At 37.1% G+C, this 16808-nt stretch overlaps 1 protein-coding gene across 2 annotated transcripts in view; it reads left to right on the plus strand.

Annotated features, from left to right (window-relative positions):
* Positions 1-10460, plus strand: part of PPP1R21 (protein phosphatase 1 regulatory subunit 21) — a 31181-nt gene extending 20721 nt beyond the window's left edge. For both annotated transcript variants that reach the window (XM_075749464.1, XM_075749465.1), the window contains 7 exons: positions 223-315; positions 1489-1722; positions 3207-3242; positions 4341-4457; positions 5176-5274; positions 7301-7429; positions 9258-10460. In XM_075749464.1, coding sequence (XP_075605579.1) covers positions 223-315; positions 1489-1722; positions 3207-3242; positions 4341-4457; positions 5176-5274; positions 7301-7429; positions 9258-9287 — 738 coding nt within the window. In that variant the 3' untranslated portion in view covers positions 9288-10460. The remainder of the gene's footprint in view (positions 1-222; positions 316-1488; positions 1723-3206; positions 3243-4340; positions 4458-5175; positions 5275-7300; positions 7430-9257) is intronic.
* The last annotated feature ends 6348 nt before the right edge of the window (positions 10461-16808 follow it).

A 16808-nucleotide genomic window follows, 5' to 3' on the forward strand; every position in this document is an offset into this window, starting at 1 on the left:
GTATTTGATTAACACCTGGAGTTTTCTGAGCACTTTTTAATCAGGTGTGCATTTTGGGGTGGTATTTTTTGAGCTCAAACCATTTTTTTTCTACTAGCTGATGAACACATGGAAGGTCTTTTTTACCCTTCAATGAAGTAAGGAGGGCAATAAGAAAGATGTAGAATACATATTCTGATCTACTATGAAACATGTTTTGAGGTTTCTTTTATCCTTCTGTAGCCTTGTACAGATTCAGTGCCTTATGAAGAGGCTTTAACCAATCGCAGAGTTCTTCTGAGTTCCACAGAAAGTAGAGAAGGCCTTGCACAACAGGTATTCTGGTATAAATTTTACTAGCATATATGATAGCGTATTTTATAAAGGTAAAGTAGTATCAAATAGCCTCTGTATATTTGTGTGGTCATTTGTGCATATATATGCGTATACTGAAGCCTAAAATTAGACTGTAGATGTCTTGCAGAGTTTTGAAAGTAAAACGTACCCTTTTCTGGCTGGGTTATCCAAGACTTGTTCTCCTGTACTTGCAGAATGTACATGTAATTATAAGAGACAGGATTATACCATTGATGTCTTCATTTATAAATACAAGAAGTCAGGCAATCTTTAATAATTCAAGTAAATGCAAAATAAAGACAAGAATAAGGCATGCTGAAGTATTCATTTCTGATGTTATGTACTGTTTTGAGTGCTTTTTTGGACTATGCAGGATTTATTAGCACTGGCTAAGAACAATGATAAACTGTAATCTATTAATATACTAACTGAAAAGAAAAATCATTCTTGCAGTGTGCATGCATTTTTTTTTTTCCTGGAAGGTGAGGCAGAGGGAGGTAAAATGGTATTTAAAAGGCCTACACAGTTTGCCCATCTCCTTGTTGCAATGAGACTGATTTAATACTAAAACTTCTTTATTAGCTTGAATGCCCAGACTGTGCTTGCATAACAGTCACTGAACTTTTACAGAAGAAAAAGACTTCAGTGTTTGTTTTTTATAGTGGCCAATATTCCAAGTGTATTAGTAGGAATGAGAGAAATTTCCAGAGAAATGTATGGAGTGATATGATGTGTCCTGTTCCATAGTTGATTTCTTATTTGGGCAAGTGAGTTCTTCTGTCTATGTGAAGTGGGGCAGCTGGGAGGGGAGAGATTGTTTGTCTTTCTAGTATAGAACAAGATGATGTTAGTGCCAGGCACACATCTTTAAAGTTTTCATAAAATACTTCCCTGTTTTTGATTTTCACCTAATATGATGTTACCAGTTCTATGGGCTGTATACTGTGATGCATGTTTCAGACTAATTAAATAAGTAATTTTTGACACATAACCACAGTTAAGCATACAGCTTGAATCAGTAGTTGTTTACCTGCTGCATTATTCATTAGCTCACTTATGCAATAGTTAATAGTGTCTTCAAACATTTCCTGTGTGTGACTTTTTTTTCCCCTTATGTCCAATAATGTAAACCGTAAATTTTTGCTCCTAAAGGTCCAGCAGAGTTTGGAGAAAATTGCAAAACTTGAACAAGAAAAAGAACACTGGATGTTGGAGGCCCAGCTAGCTAAAATAAAGCTAGAGAAAGAAAACCAGAAACTGAAGAACTCTCTTAGTGGACATTTAACCGAAACTACACAAGAGCGTTCTGTTTTGCCAAATGTAGCTGAACAAAAGAAGGAAACGACAGAAAAGAGTCTGAAGGAACCTATTAAGAGTACTAGTCTGGTAGGTGAAATTTTTTTCTTCAATAGACAAAAATCCACTTTCTTTAGTAATAGTACTGTTTGATCAGTGGAACACTAATAATGGAAGTTTTTTGACTGTGTGGAAATGCATTCACACTTGGGCTCCTTGTGTTTGCAAAGCTGCTTGCTAATACTTTCTGCAGAGCTTGGAACTTCTTGGATTTTTAGGCTTTGTTCACTGTCTTTAGTATCATTGGAGATATTTTTGTAGTTCTGTACTTGTATGACTGAGGGGGAAATAACAGGTGCTTAACTTCTAGATTTTTCTGATCCTGTAGTTAGGAAGCCTTGCAAATAAATAGCATATATCTCAGGTCAGACTCTGAGTTTCCAATATTTTTTTTCATCTCTAGGTATGTTAAAGCAAATGGAAGTAGGTAATTAATATTTTTAAATGGGTTATAAGACTTATTACAAGTTAGCTTCCTATAGCTTAATTTTAACTTGAAGCTATTCAAGATTTCAGTGTTCTCTACAGAATTAATTTTAACATAACCTTCATATAACTTGGGTTCAACAATTGCTTTTGGATATGGCACGCATTCTGTCCTTGCTTTTCTATGTTGGCAAATGGCCTTTTCCTGTTTCTTGCTAGTATTTAAAAGGGATTGGCCTTTCCTCTGATTATTTCTTACAAATTATGTCCCTGGTAATACCACTTCAGAAGCAGTAATTCAATCTACTCAGCTCACTACTCAATAGAATTCTTCATTACTTTTTTTTCCCCTCCCCACTTTTCCTGCTCCAGGATAAAAATGGCCAGCAGATTGTTTTCAGATCCCTAATTTGAAGTAAACCAACATCTGAAGTTTTTGATCCTGTATTTGATGTGTTAAGAATTTGAGGAGAATGGCATTTTCTAGCCACAATACTTAATGTAACTCACATTACATACTGTATAAATATTTCCCATAAAGCTAAATCTCTAGTCCTGTTGAGATCAGAAAAGAACCCTCTGATTCTACGTGAAGATACGGTTCCATTAAACTAGTTATTGGCATACACCCCTCTGCTAGAGTTCTGTCAGTGCTTCATGCTGAACTGTGAAAGTGGAAAGAAAGGACTTCAGAAGGTACTCAAGAAATCCAAGTTGGCTTTCCTTGCTCTTAAACATGAAAAGCACGGTTTCATTGTACTAACATAACTCTGAATTAGTTTCATGTGATCAGGCAGTTGCATGATCATACAAACTAGCTGCATCTTGTTGCTTTTATTCCTTTTTCTCTGTCTACATTGTAAAGCAAATGGTATAGAGGGTTAGTGTCAGCTTTAATTCTGTTCAAGGCATTCATGTTTCAAACTACCCTTGTTTATGTTACAGGTGGAAGTACTTAAATTTGGTTTTAGTTTTAACTGTTGCAAGATCTTTAAATTAAAAGTCCTATGACTGAAGCTGAAATGACAAGCAGCTATGGTATCTATTTTTGCAGTTCTCACTTAAGTGTATTTTCTTCCTTGTTCTAGATTGGAATGTTGACTATAACTACCGATAATGAAAAGGTAATCTTTTTTAAACATTATCAAAGTACATCTGGTAAATACTTCCATTCTGACTCTGTTAAACTTATTCCAGATGTCTAATTACCAAGAATACTGTAGTATAATGGCATGAGTCACCCATGTAGTTTGCATGCTATATGTTCAAGTTTCTGAAATCCATGTATTTCTTAATTTTCTTCTGCTGTGTAGTAAACTTATCTCTTTTGTTCACGTAAGCAGTTGGGAGCAATATGAGCTGTGGTCCAGGTCTGTTCTCTGTAACTTGAGGAAAGCATTGGTCTGTTTTATAGTTCAGTAATCCTAACTGCATTCCAAGCCTCAATTCTTAATTCTTGAGGAAGGGCTTAAGCTGCTAAAAAAGTCATTGACTGTAGTGCCTGGTGTTGAACACTGAAATACAGGCTATCCCAAACCAGAGGTGACACCAAAAGAAACATCAACCCAGCTGTCAGACTAAATGTTAACTCTTTATTTGGCACCGGTATAGCGTAATGCTTTCCACAGCAGGAACTTAGCAGAGTAAGATTCAGTGCTTTCCCTTTTCTGGTACTGCAGGGATGTGTATCTTAGTTTACTCGTTTTCTTCTGAAGGTATGATTAAAAAGGGGGTGGGGCCCAGATAATAACTGACACAAGATCTTAAAAGCTACTGCATAGTGCTGAATTTGAAGGTAATGACAAGTCATGTGAAAGCTGCCACTAGTGGGTTACCCTGAAACTTAAGTTCAAATGTCTAAAGAAATTTGTGGATTGGGAAAAGTCTGTAAGTTTTTATGTAGGTGAAAGCAGTCCACTTCTACAGTGGATTTTCATCTTCATCAGATGAAAACATTTAATATGTTAAATCAAGCTAACTTCTTAGATCTTCAGTCAGCATTTTGTCCTTTAAGGAATTCTGACATTAAAAGTCACCATGAGTGACAAATTGCAGAGTGACCTGCTGTAATTTGGCTGTTGCATCTGGGGAATTTCATGCTTTTGGGTAGAGCAGCCAGGCCGTAGGAGGGAAGAAATGTCAGCATAGAGGACAATGATGTGATGGAAGTAGTCAGTCTACTAAACATAAATATCTGTCTGCTTAAATTTTTGCTTTGCCAGGCTCCAGATGTTGAGTCTCGTGAAGACCTGATAAAAAACCACTATATGGCCAGGATAGCAGAACTGACATCTCATCTACAGCTTGCTGACAGCAAATCAGTACACTTTCATGCTGAGGTGAGCATGCAGGCAGTGTCTGTACTGAAAACAGTAAATCCCTTTTTGAACTTTTCACAGGCAAGTGTTATGACAATGAGCTTAAATATGTGGAACATAATGTTTCATAAAAATCTGTTTCTGGATTACATTTTTTGGCTGCGGTCTAGTAAGTATAAAAATGGATACCATAGAAAGACTTTTTTCTTTATTTAACTTCAAGAATTAACAAAACAATTCATTGTATCTATGGTTTCCTGTTTTCATTTCAAATCATGAGGTAATTTTTCTTGAAAGCTGTGGCCGTTTCGATTTGTAATGAACTGATGTGGAATATACCAAAGCTCCAGGTTGACAGAGCAAATCCTTTTAAATATTTTTTTAATGGTAGATGACATAGTATGGAGGAACCAGCTTTCTCTGATAATTGAGCAATGTATGAAGCGAGTTGTCTGTGTTGCTTTTTACTTACGAAATATTTCCTAGTAATTATATGAAAAATATGATATTTAGAGGATTGGCAATATGGTAATTGAGTAAAATGAAACAAAAATTTAACATTAACTATTACGTTACCTTGGCATTTTAAAACATGCAGAAGCTCTGATTAGGTTTCTTGAAATCTAAGGATTACAGAAAGATGGAAACATCCAAAGCAATCAGTTAAAGATGGTGCAAGGCAATACTCTGGAACTAACTTTCCTCCCTTCTATCCTCCCTATCCTGTTCTGATTGACAGTGTCGAGCACTTGCCAAAAGACTGTCTTTAGCAGAGAAGTCCAAGGAATCGCTCACAGAAGAGTTGAAACTAGCTAGTCAAAACATCAGTAGATTACAGGCAAGTAAAATGTATAATAAATGCATTTTGTAATGGTGTAAGGGGAAGCTGGAGAAGAAAAATTACAACCATCAAAGCATGGTCATGCCTTTACTAGTCCTTAGTTATGTGATGTAAAAACTCTAATAGTATGTAGAGAAGAGAAATAATACACTTCAAATCCCAGGTATAAAGTGGAAGCAGAACATGCTTGCAAGGAAGAAGTTATAGTAGCCAAGCCTGTGTTTCAGCACAGTTGATGTCAAGGCTTTCTATGAAAATGTGGGGTGGTTTTTATGTCAAGAGGTGAGGTTGTGTGACTGATTTTAGATGATATGCTGAATTCTTCATCCTTTCTAGCACCTGGGACTGAAAGTCTTAGAAATGCCCAGAGTGGTTTTTTTGAGAGGGATAGCTTACTATTAAGCAAAAATGACTTGGGCGTAATCTCTAAGAAGCTGTTGTTAACAATAGATAATAAATTCTTATGCCAGACATCCTGTACATGTTCTATCCCTTTGTCTTTCCCTTCCACGCACCTGAGAAAGGAGCCAATAGTAAAATAAAGTATATATGAATATTCAGTTCCGAAATGCCTCATGTTTTCTTTATATTTAGTTCCTATCTCTATTGCTCACCTGTCTGAGATGGTGAGTACCTAAAATGCTCCATACAGGCAGTGAATATAATGATACACACTTAAAAGAATTGTTCATAAACAAAGTGCTCTTTTGATTTCTTCCTTTAATAAATTCCACAATCAGTATCCAATTTGGCATGAGATGTTAATCTCCAATTACGTATTAAACTTCCTAAGGAAAGATAGCAGGCGTACCATTTGTGTGTTTAATACTCTGCATAATATTGAATCAGAACTGTTTAGATTGGAAGGGTCCTCTGAAGGTAATTTGGTCCCCTCCTTTGGTCAGAGCAGCAAGAGAGTTCAGATCAAGCTGTTGAATTCGGAGTTTCCTGTAGAGCCATGCTGGCCTTCTGCCACAGTCACTCCACTTGCTAAGCATTGGGCTGTTCTTTGTCTGTCCTTGATTGTTCAGCTTTCCTGGGCCCCTTTAACTTCCAGGGCAATTTAACCTGGGATCTTGCCAAGCAGACCTTGAAAAAGCTAAAATCTACTCTTCTTAAATCTTGGGTTGCTGTAATTCTACTGTTCATCTTGCTTGCTTCCCTCAGGATCTTAAATTCCACTAACTCATGGTTGCTGCAGCCAAGGCTACCATTGGCTTTCACATCCCTGACCAGCTTTTCCTTATTTGTGAGTAACAGGTCCAGCAGAGAGCCTATCTTAGGCCTACTACTGATCACTGGTATCAAGAAGTTCTTTACCACACTCAAGAGAACTCCTGAATTGCCTGTGTTCCACCTTGTTGCCCTTTCAGGAGATGTCAGAGTAGTTACAATCCCTCATGAGGATCAGGGTTGAGAGATTTTTATCTGCTTGTAGCAGATGCCCGCCATATCACCCTTGTTGTTCTCTGATCCCTACCTATGAGAACTTAATTGTCTTCAAAGCACTCCTTCACGTAAAGCATGATTTCTCCCCTTGTATCTTGTCCTTCCAAAAGTGTCTGTATCCCTTCATCACTGCATTCTAGTCATGCACACTATCCCACCGTGTCTCTCTAATCCCAGAGAGATCATAGCTCTGCAACTGCATGTGGATTGCCGATTTCTTCAGCTTTGTATGCCGTGTATGTTCATGTACAGGCCATGCTCTAATCCTATAAACTTTATTTGTTTCTTGGCTGGAAGCAATGTTGGAAAACTTAGCTGTTAGTCTTTATATAAACCATAAAAAGTGGGGGGGAAGATTGTAAAGGAAACAGGAAAAATAAGGGGAACAGACCATGCTTCAAGTAAAAGAAAAATAGCTATTGACTTTCATAAAGTGCGGGGTTTTTTCAATGGTTTAGCTTATTTGCACACATTCAGCATCAAAAGCATAGCTTACTAAGTGGAGATAGAAGTTGGCTGCTTCGCTACTTGTCACTAATATTGAGCAAAGGCTTCTGATTTTTTTTTTCCTTAGGATGAATTGATGACGACCAAGAGAAGTTACGAGGATCAGTTAAGTATGATGAGTGACCATCTCTGCAGCATGAATGAAACTTTAACTAAACAAAGGGAAGAAATTGATACACTAAAGATGACTAGTAAGGTAAGCTGCTAGGTGTTGACTTTAGGCACTGGCTGCAGTTTGGAGGTCTGTGGGTTGCATTTGGCATTCCTGTGGTACTACCCTTTAACAAACCAGTTTATAAGCTATAGTTCTTATTCTTGGCCAATTGGAAAGAAAACTCCAAACCTGGTCCTGCACGTTTTGGTGAAGAAAAAAATCTTGCAAAACATACATGTGGGGGAGAACAAACACTTGTATGTCACTGCTTCAAAGTAGGCTTTCAAAGCGTACCCTCTGATGGAAGATCAGCACCTTTTTTGTTTCTAGGTGGTGAAAATGGAACTGCTTGCAAATCTATCTAGTGATACTTGGTGTTTATGATTAAGTTATTGGTAGGAGTGTCCTTTCTGCACTCCTACCTTGGTTGCAGTATACTCTGTTCTTGGCAGCTGTTCTTTTTCTCTGTTTTATTTCCATGTTCTAGCTTGTCTGTGTCTCCTATCTAGGAATGAAAAAGTTGCCACTTACATTCTTCTGCGACCTTAAAATGCATGCTTAGACTCCTTGCTTGGAAAAGAATTTACTTATAGGAAACAAGGTTTTGACTTATCTTAATGTTAATAATGAAAAATAAGTCTGCTGTTTTGAGCAGTCAATGATTAAACCCTGGTATATCTTATTCTGACAGTTCTAGGGAGGAACAGATGTTGTGAAGGATTTTACCCTTCACTTGTGTGGCTGTGAAACTAATATACTAGTATTACTCTCTTTAATTGTGGAATGCATGCATGGTAGCAATTTTCACTGAAGGGTTTAAAAAAAAAAAGGTTAAAATAAAAATCCATGTTTTGATTAAAGGTCCCATGATGGCAATTTTTATTTTTTAGAGTAAACTCTTCCCCCATGTACAGAACTGTTTTTCTTCAGATGTCTGATTATTTTAACTTGGCATCATAATATTTAAAATTACTTTTTTGGTGTGTAAGCTCTTGTGTTTTTAGAGGGAAGCACTTGGCTGCATACTGACCATAGCATTTCAAGTTTTTGTTAATGTTTTCTGGAATTTTTCACTTGTCATACTTTTAAGACTTGAAGTGATACTCTGTCTGTAAGGAGGTAGTTCAGAATCTCGCAACAACAGACATGGGTTTTCAAATGTTACCAAACATAGAGGCAGTTTGGTTGAAATCAAAATGATGCAGTTAAAGCCAGTATGACTTGGAGACAGTTGTTGGTTAGATTAAAACAAATGTTATCCTAAAGGAAATAGGAAGACAGTATTGCCAGCAAGTGACTATTGCACAAAAGTTTATTTTAAACTACACACTTGCTTTGTGGAATTGCCGCAAGTCAAATGCGAGTTGGTTAGCTGTAGAACAAATTCTTTAGTAAAATTTGACTTTAACTTGGTCTATACAGAATATTCCTAGTTGTTTTGGAACAAAATGATAGGGTGGGGGATTGATTTTTAATTTGAGGCAAGATTTATATTTGAAGTACACTTAAGGGTGACTTGTGATTTGACTTGCCTTCGCTGCCCTTAGAATACTAGTGGTGTTAATACAATTGAGTGTCTTGGGACGTGACTCAAATGTCTTTTTTTCACAGGTTTCAATTGAAGTAAGGTACTATTGTGCTTATTTGAAATATCTGGTACTTTCTCCTGTTAGGCCTGTAAAGATAGAGGGATTTTTCAGAGCAAGCAATTACAAGCTTCTATTATTGCAAACCTATGGACTGTTTGTTTTCAGTTTGACTGTACTACTTTGCTGTAGACATAAATTATCGGATGTCACATTTTATATGTTATCTGTCTAGATTTTCATCATCTGAATTACATGTTCTGTTCACTTGTTTCTTACTGCAGGGAAATTCTAAAAAGAACAAAAATCGATAGCTTACAGCTAATCAACTGTCTTCGGAAGCTGCTGCTGCACGAGATGCAGATAGTGAACGTTCATTGTCCAATTCCTGTTTGTTCCAGGAAGCAGAGGGTGGCATTGGGTCTAGTAAAAACTGATTTGGTGCTGTAAATGGCTTTAAAAATATTTAGAACTTGTAACAAAACAGAACTTAATGTTGGCTCTAAACCAGGAAATACTCTGTGGATAATTTATATAGTAATTACCTTCAGTTTTTACTGTGCACTTTTTAAAACAAGGTTTTAATTTCATGTAATAACTCCAGATTTTGTATATTTTCAGATATGATTATGCATTAACAAATTTGGATCAGTGCAGTAGTCTATTTTTGAGTTACACATTAAATTGTCAACATGTGTACATTCCTTTACTTGTTAACAACAGTTTAAAAACTAGTTTTGAGACTTTGGCCATGCAAGCTGTGCAGTTACTGTAAATGTATTACTCCTGTTCTCAGCCCTTTTGAATTAATTGGAATTGTGGCTTTAAATGATTTCTATAAATTCACACAAGTAAATGGGATCATTATTTTATTTTAGACTGCAATAGTGGAAACTTTTGCTGCTTGTATTTGGCACTTTGGATTTTGAAGTAAAGAGCACAAATAGCTGAATGGGATACTTCTATGAAATTGCTTTAAGACCTTACGTAGGCATTTTGTTTACACGTATATGTATATATGTTGGTTGAAATAACTGTTTAGAGGGAATTGTGGTCGTAATTTGCCCCAAAGAGTGAAACAATATGTGTGTAGAATAACTCGGCTTACTGTGCTCTCTTACAGTAAAGAATATGAAATACGTAGAAAATTTAAACACTGAATTTGCAAAAAGTCTTCATGGAATTAACTCCTGATGGATTCATTGGGGGGATGCACGTGGCTTTTCCTGTGTTTTGGGAAGTTTGTGAACTTTAGGCCTCTCCTAAGATTTTTTTTTTAAAGTGAAGTCTAATACCATGAGTTTTCACAGCATTGATTTTGTTTTTAAATTATTAATCAGATGCTGTGTTGCTCCACACGTTACACTGATCTTTGGTTCCATAATTTGCATTATGGCACTTACTTGTTCCATAAGGGTTTACTCTGATATCAGCTGTGTCAATATGTACTATTAGTATGTAATAATAAAATCAACTACATGAAACTAGCTTGACTTTTTTTTTTCTTAATTTTGGTTATACCCAGACTGTACAGCGTGATACTGTGGTGAGATGTTAACAGCTATTCTCCGTGAGGTCAGCTTAAGTAATTAGACCAGAATAGTTACTCTTGGTAGTGCTTCTCTTTGAGCCAGGCTGCATTTCTGTACTGTGGAACTGTTCTGATAGAGTTTTTCCCTTTAATGACAGAACGGATGCGGTCATGAAACTGGAGAGGAGGAAGAGGAGATGAGAACCTACAGTTTCTTACTAGCATCATGTTCAATTTAAAACTACATGGTGGTGCTAATGATAGTTGGGAAGTGTTTACTTTCTCTCTAACCATTTAATTGAAGCAGATACAGCTTCAACTGTTCCAGTTAGGTTTGGAATCTAATTGCTTTCTTCCAATTCTTTTGAAGCTGCCTTTTCTGAGGACTTTCATCTTGCTAATTCACTTATTTTAATTCTCTGAATCAAATTGCTGAACTTGTTACTGATGCTACTTCTCATAGGTGGCTGCATTCAGAAAAACATTTTGCTTATGCCATTTTTGACAGGCCTAAGTAAAAATATGCTTTGGAGATTAAGTGTTTAAAAATGGGCATAAAAGTTAAATGTCTCTTATCTCATGCTGATTTTTACAACAGAGTATACTTCCAACATCAAAACTGGAATTAATATAGAATGTATAGGCATTTAGGTACAATTCCAATGTACCTTAGTTTATCAGCACTTTTTCTTTGCAGTTTCTATTTGGAAATGTGTTTGGGTGTCCCCCTCACCAATCAGCAGTAAACATGCTCAGGAAGGGACAATTTTGATCACTCAAGCTGCCTTCAGTTTTTCAAGGAAATGTTTTCAAGTAAGTTTCAGACAATTGTAAACTATTGATATACACACAAAAAAAATTGTAAAAAATTTAAAACTGTTTTGGATACTGTTGTAATAATGCTGTGAAGGGGCATAGTATATTACACTTAACTTGATGGCATTAGAAACTGGAATAAGTGGAAATGCCCAGCTAGCTTGTGCTTATCTGCTCACCAGGTGGTTCTGAATCAGTTTCTGAATAGCTCAAATGTTCTTAAATATCTAAATTGTTACATAATGCTATGCTATTAAAAAGCTGAAGGCTGTCTCCAATATTGCAGTGAAGTGGTCATCTTTGAGACAAAGTTTTCTAGAAATTATGAATTTGAACTTGTCTATAAGAAATGGTCTGTGTGGATTATTATGGAATGCCCAAAATTTGGGTGAAAAACTGTACTAATACTGGAATTAATGTTCAAAATGTACAATATGAATATTTGACTTCCTAGTTGATTAATCAGGAAACTAATGAGACACTATTGTAAAGCAGGAAAATCTGTAGAACAATACAGTGTAAAACCAAGGTTAAAGAAAAATCCTAATGCTAGTTAATTTTCTTTTAATGGACAGTTCATTGTAACACACAAGTTTTTAAAGCATTTTGAGTGCTTAATTTCTCCATAATGTTGGGCATCTCATTAATAATCTCTCATGCTCATAAATGACCAATTCAGTTGACAGCACTCTTTCCTATTAATAGTTTTAATAACTGGATCTTCAAAAATTCTTTCTGAACTTTGTTTTAAACCTGTACTAACAGTTGCAAAGACTTGAAAGTGTTTAGCTATCCTGGATTTCTGAAGATACATCCGCATAACTATTCTGTGTGTTCAAAATAAATATTTGCAATAAATCAAGAATGAATTTAACTTCAAGCTTGCCCTTCTAAGAACTATACTGCTTCTTGAGTTTTGAAAGTACCCAAGAAGCACCAAATACATAGGCTGTTTTGAAAGGCCTTAAGCTTTATAGGTCAGAGGTTTCCCTGCCTGAAAGATGAACTTCTGAAACAGTAGTCTTAAGCTGACATCATCATATGCTGCCCAAAGATGTTATCATTGGTGTTTAAATCATGATTATTTTTAATTTTTATGTATATAACTATACATCTGTGATTTAAATACTGATCATCTTAAGTGTTGATTTAAAAATGGCATGTGTAATGTCTTTTGCTAATTCCTTCAGATTCATTCATAACCAGGTCAATGTTTCCAATGACACTGGTGCCAGGAACCTCACGAGAGACGTGATCTAGCAGCACCAGTATCAAAACAGAAACTCTTTGCTTCCTATCTTTGTTGAAATGCATTGGCTACTTATACATGGTATTCTCCTTTTTCACTGAGCCAACTTCGCTTCAGATTTGTACTTTTAATCCTGTTGGGTTTTCTATTCTACCTTCCCTCACTGACAGATGAGTTGAATTTTTGGTGGGGAAAGGCCTTTGGCCTGGCAAGTTTCCCTGATGCTGGCTTTGGGCACAGCAGGGGCCTGGCACTGTCAGCAGTGCTCACTACACCTCCAAAGAACAGATTTGCTGTCATGTCCAAGGTATCACTTGCAAACAGAAGGAAATAAACTTTTTATCCATGTATCATGAGACTAGAGAAGTTATTTACTGGCTTGGTTGAGCAATGTGAATGCTTTTTTAATACATTGTTGAATTTATATTAAACTTTGGAGACCATCTGGCCCTGTAAACTGGGTGAACCTGTTGTTCTTTAATACAGTATGTACGTAAGGTAATTTGAGAGCACTACCTTAGCAACAGCAGGGTCATAATAAAAATAAAGCTTTGTGCAGTAAAAAATTTAATTGCTACCAGAGGCCTGATTACTTCCTCCCACAAAGGCTAGATACCACTCTATTAAAGAATGCTTGTTCTGTCTTAGTCTGCATTTTCTGCTTCTGTTACTACTTGCAGTATTACTCAGCAGTGAAGTAAAACCATGTTTGTTTAGAAGAGGCCATGTTTGCTCTAATTCCTGAATATTTCTTTTAATCGGAGAGTTAGAAACTTGTTTTAATAACAGTTGCGTCTGCAGAACTGCTAGCTTGGTTAGAGATGGGGACAGAGGAGAGCTTTTGGAGACCTTTATAAACCAAAGCGTGATGGGATATGGAATCTGGCACATGGAAACTTGCCTGGGGGCAGTTCTCATTGTCTGCCTCTGCTGCCTGTGTAGGCAGCTCTGGGCTCGTCAGTGCTAATTCAGAATCACTGGGCTTCTTACAGAAGAGTGCAAATACTTGCATCACTGCAATACTGAGGTTACGCAGTCGAGCCACAAAATAAGCAGCAGATGATTCTCATGGGGCTTAATGTGCCTGGCAGGCTACCATACTAACAGCCCTATAAGAATTTTAGTTTTAAACTTTTTATATGTGAAATTGGAGAGATAACAGCAGAAATCATAGTTTAACTGTATTGGTTTTAACTCTAATTCACTTTGTAAGTCCAAAACTTTATAAACTGATGAGGCCTTACCCAAGGAAGTAGCCTTTGAAATCCCGATCTGGTGTCGAAATTGTATTTATGGTCTTCAATAAACAACACTGCTTGGTCCTGAGAAGAGTTTAAACCACAAAATTAAAGAGTCCAGGTAATTTCCAGTCACTTTAAGCACTATGGATTCTTTCATGAATTGACTTGGAAGCTAGTCTGCCGTGGCACGTAGCTTTTTGCAAACTTTCTCCGTATAAAGGTCATTGCTTCTGAAATGAGTATGGGGGGACCTTAAATCTCCACACGCACCCCTTTCTGCTACAAAAAGAGTCTTCATAGTTGTCTGCCCTCCCACTAAAGCTTCAAGTTTCCTTCCTCTCTGTCCTGGTTCTTGGCTGGGATAGAGTTAATTTTCACAAGAAGGTGGGAGGGGACACAGTCAGGGCAGCTGACCCAAACTAGCCAAAGGGATATTTCATACCATGTGATGTCATGTTCAGTATATAAGGGGAGGAGCTGGCTGGGGAGGAGGGGTCGCTGCTTGGGAAGAGGCTGTACATTGGGTTCCTGGTGGTGAGCAAATTGCATTGTGTATCATCCACTTTGTATATTCTTTTATTAATATTATTGTTGTTATTTTCCTCTCCCTCTGCTGTCCCAGTAAACTGTCCTTATCCCAACCCACCAGTTTTACCTCTTCCTTCTGATTCTCTTTCCCATCCTGCTGGGGTGGGGAGGAGTGACCGAGCGGCTGTGAGGTGGTAAGTTGCTGGCTGGTGCTAAACCATGACACACTCAGTCTTAGAAGTCTTCAATTTGTGCTTAGATAGTAAATGCAGGACACTTTATTCAAGAAAAAAAAAAAAATTAATGAAGTTACTAGCTTGAAAAAGTCTGAACTGAGAACTTTAGTGCAGTTTCATTAACTGTAGCCTTTGGCATAAGAAACAGCTGTAATACTGGAATTGGTGCTGCAACCCTTACGTGCCTTCTGCTTAGTGACTTTCAAATTGCAGGTAGCGTATGCAATGTCAGGCACAGCAAATATTCGCCTTGGGAGGGGAAGAATCAGTTTTACCAAAAGTTTCTTTTGACAACTGGAAAGTCTGGTTTATTTTCAGTCCAAGCAAGTAGAGAAGAACAAGTTGGTCTAGCACAGGAGGTCTAAAGCGTCTGAAGCTACCAAGCACTCCATCTCTCACAAAAGGAACACAGTAAGCATGCTAAATCTCTATAACCAATTTATACGTAGCGAATATTCTAAGCTTGTGAGTGTTTTTAATAGCAATTGTACTAAGCAAAAAAATGAATTTATTAAATGAGAGAGAAGAACTCAACTCTTATTTTTGCATTTTGGTTTGAATTCTCGGTTAAGATGGACTTTTGTAGAAATTTGTTGCTAAAATAAAAGGCAAAGTAGTAGAACAAAAAAGTTAAAACAACTCTAGAAACAAGTGCTCCTCTGTCTCCAATTAAGAATATTTGGTTCTAGGGAGATGAATGGATGGGTTTTACTTTTGCCAAAATAGTCATAAACAGTAAGCGTTTTATAAAAAGGGTCATACACTGCAAATCATGTTAAGATCAACATAAATATAGTCAGCAATGTAAACTGACTTTGTTAGCATTGTAAAATGGTGAATGAGTTTAGTAACTGCCTGTAGCAATATATAATATTGTATCCTTAGGTGAAATACTCTTCAAACTGTATTTACAGTAGAAATAATCTAGTTTGTTCTGCATATGCTAGTTATTAAAGTCAAATTATATTAAGGACTTTGAAATTTCAGTATTGGTTAGATTTTTTTTTCCTCCCCCTCTGCTGCTTGAGTTTATATTGCACTGAATTATTTTGGAGGAAGAGAAAATGATAGCAGAATTTACTGGAGAAGAACAGTCTTGCCTTGTAAATGTACACATTTGTCTCAGCAAAGGAAAAATCTGATCTAGTTTTGGACAAATGCTGAGCTTGATAAGGAGATAGGAGAAATTAATACCCTTCCCGGTTGAAAACCATTAGAAAGGGCTAATGTGGATGCTAACAGGCAAAAAGATGTATTGAATGTTGTGCAGGAGTACGTCAGAGTCTGAAGGGCTCATTTTGGAGTACGTAGAAAATATTAGAAATGAGAAAGTATTTCTAATTTCCTGTTTTTTCTGGTAAATCAGGAGGTATTGATCCTCCTGTTCCCTCTGCCAAGAGGTTGTGTGTCTCCTGGGAGAAGGCAGAAGACTCCCTGGGAGGGGATTCCAGAGGGAAGAGGTTGGGATCGGGTTCTGGCACCTCCAGGGCTACCTGCAGGGATGAGGGTGGCACGCGGAGCTACCTAACCCCGCACTTGCTGCTTTGCCACCGGAGCCTGTAGGCCTCGCCTTGGCAGTGCTGAAGAAGAAACATGTTTAAAGAGAGAAAAATGGAAATGTAACGATTCACTGGCTGGCAAGTTACAGATTAAGCTATGGTGAAAAAATTCGGGGCTATCAGAAGACGACCACTACCCTTTCTTTCCCCTCTCCTGTCTATGTAGGAGATCCTCAAATCCTTCCTCTGTGGAAGGAAGTATCTAAGTTGCTGTCCCTTAGGTGATACTGAGATGGAAATATGAACAGCAGCAAAATTCTGTCAGAAGCTGGTAGGTAGCAAGCCCTCAGGTGAAACTATGTACTATCGATGTAAAATTCATTGGGAGCATAATTTCAACAACCACTATCTTACCTGGTTTGAAATGTTAAACACTCTTGAACAAAGACCTGGCTAACTATATTGGGCACTGGATTTTTTTTTTTAATTGAGATAATAAAAAAGGAAATTTTTAAACCAAGAATGGCCAATTTTTTTCCTAGTGCAATTCTTCTAACGGCATTAAGCTTGCAGAGGAATTTATTTCTGGGTAAACTGTATTGAACACTTCTATTGCAAATGCAGACAGACAGAGCCTGAGTAATAGTTCCCATGCGTAGAGCAGAGAAGTAGGATTGCTTAATTTTCGGAGAAAACTTTTCAGAGAAGGTAAGTAGGACAAATGAAAGCAATTTA

Source organism: Balearica regulorum, chromosome 3 (genome assembly GCF_011004875.1).
Source record: "Balearica regulorum gibbericeps isolate bBalReg1 chromosome 3, bBalReg1.pri, whole genome shotgun sequence".
Classification (NCBI taxonomy): domain Eukaryota; kingdom Metazoa; phylum Chordata; class Aves; order Gruiformes; family Gruidae; genus Balearica; species Balearica regulorum.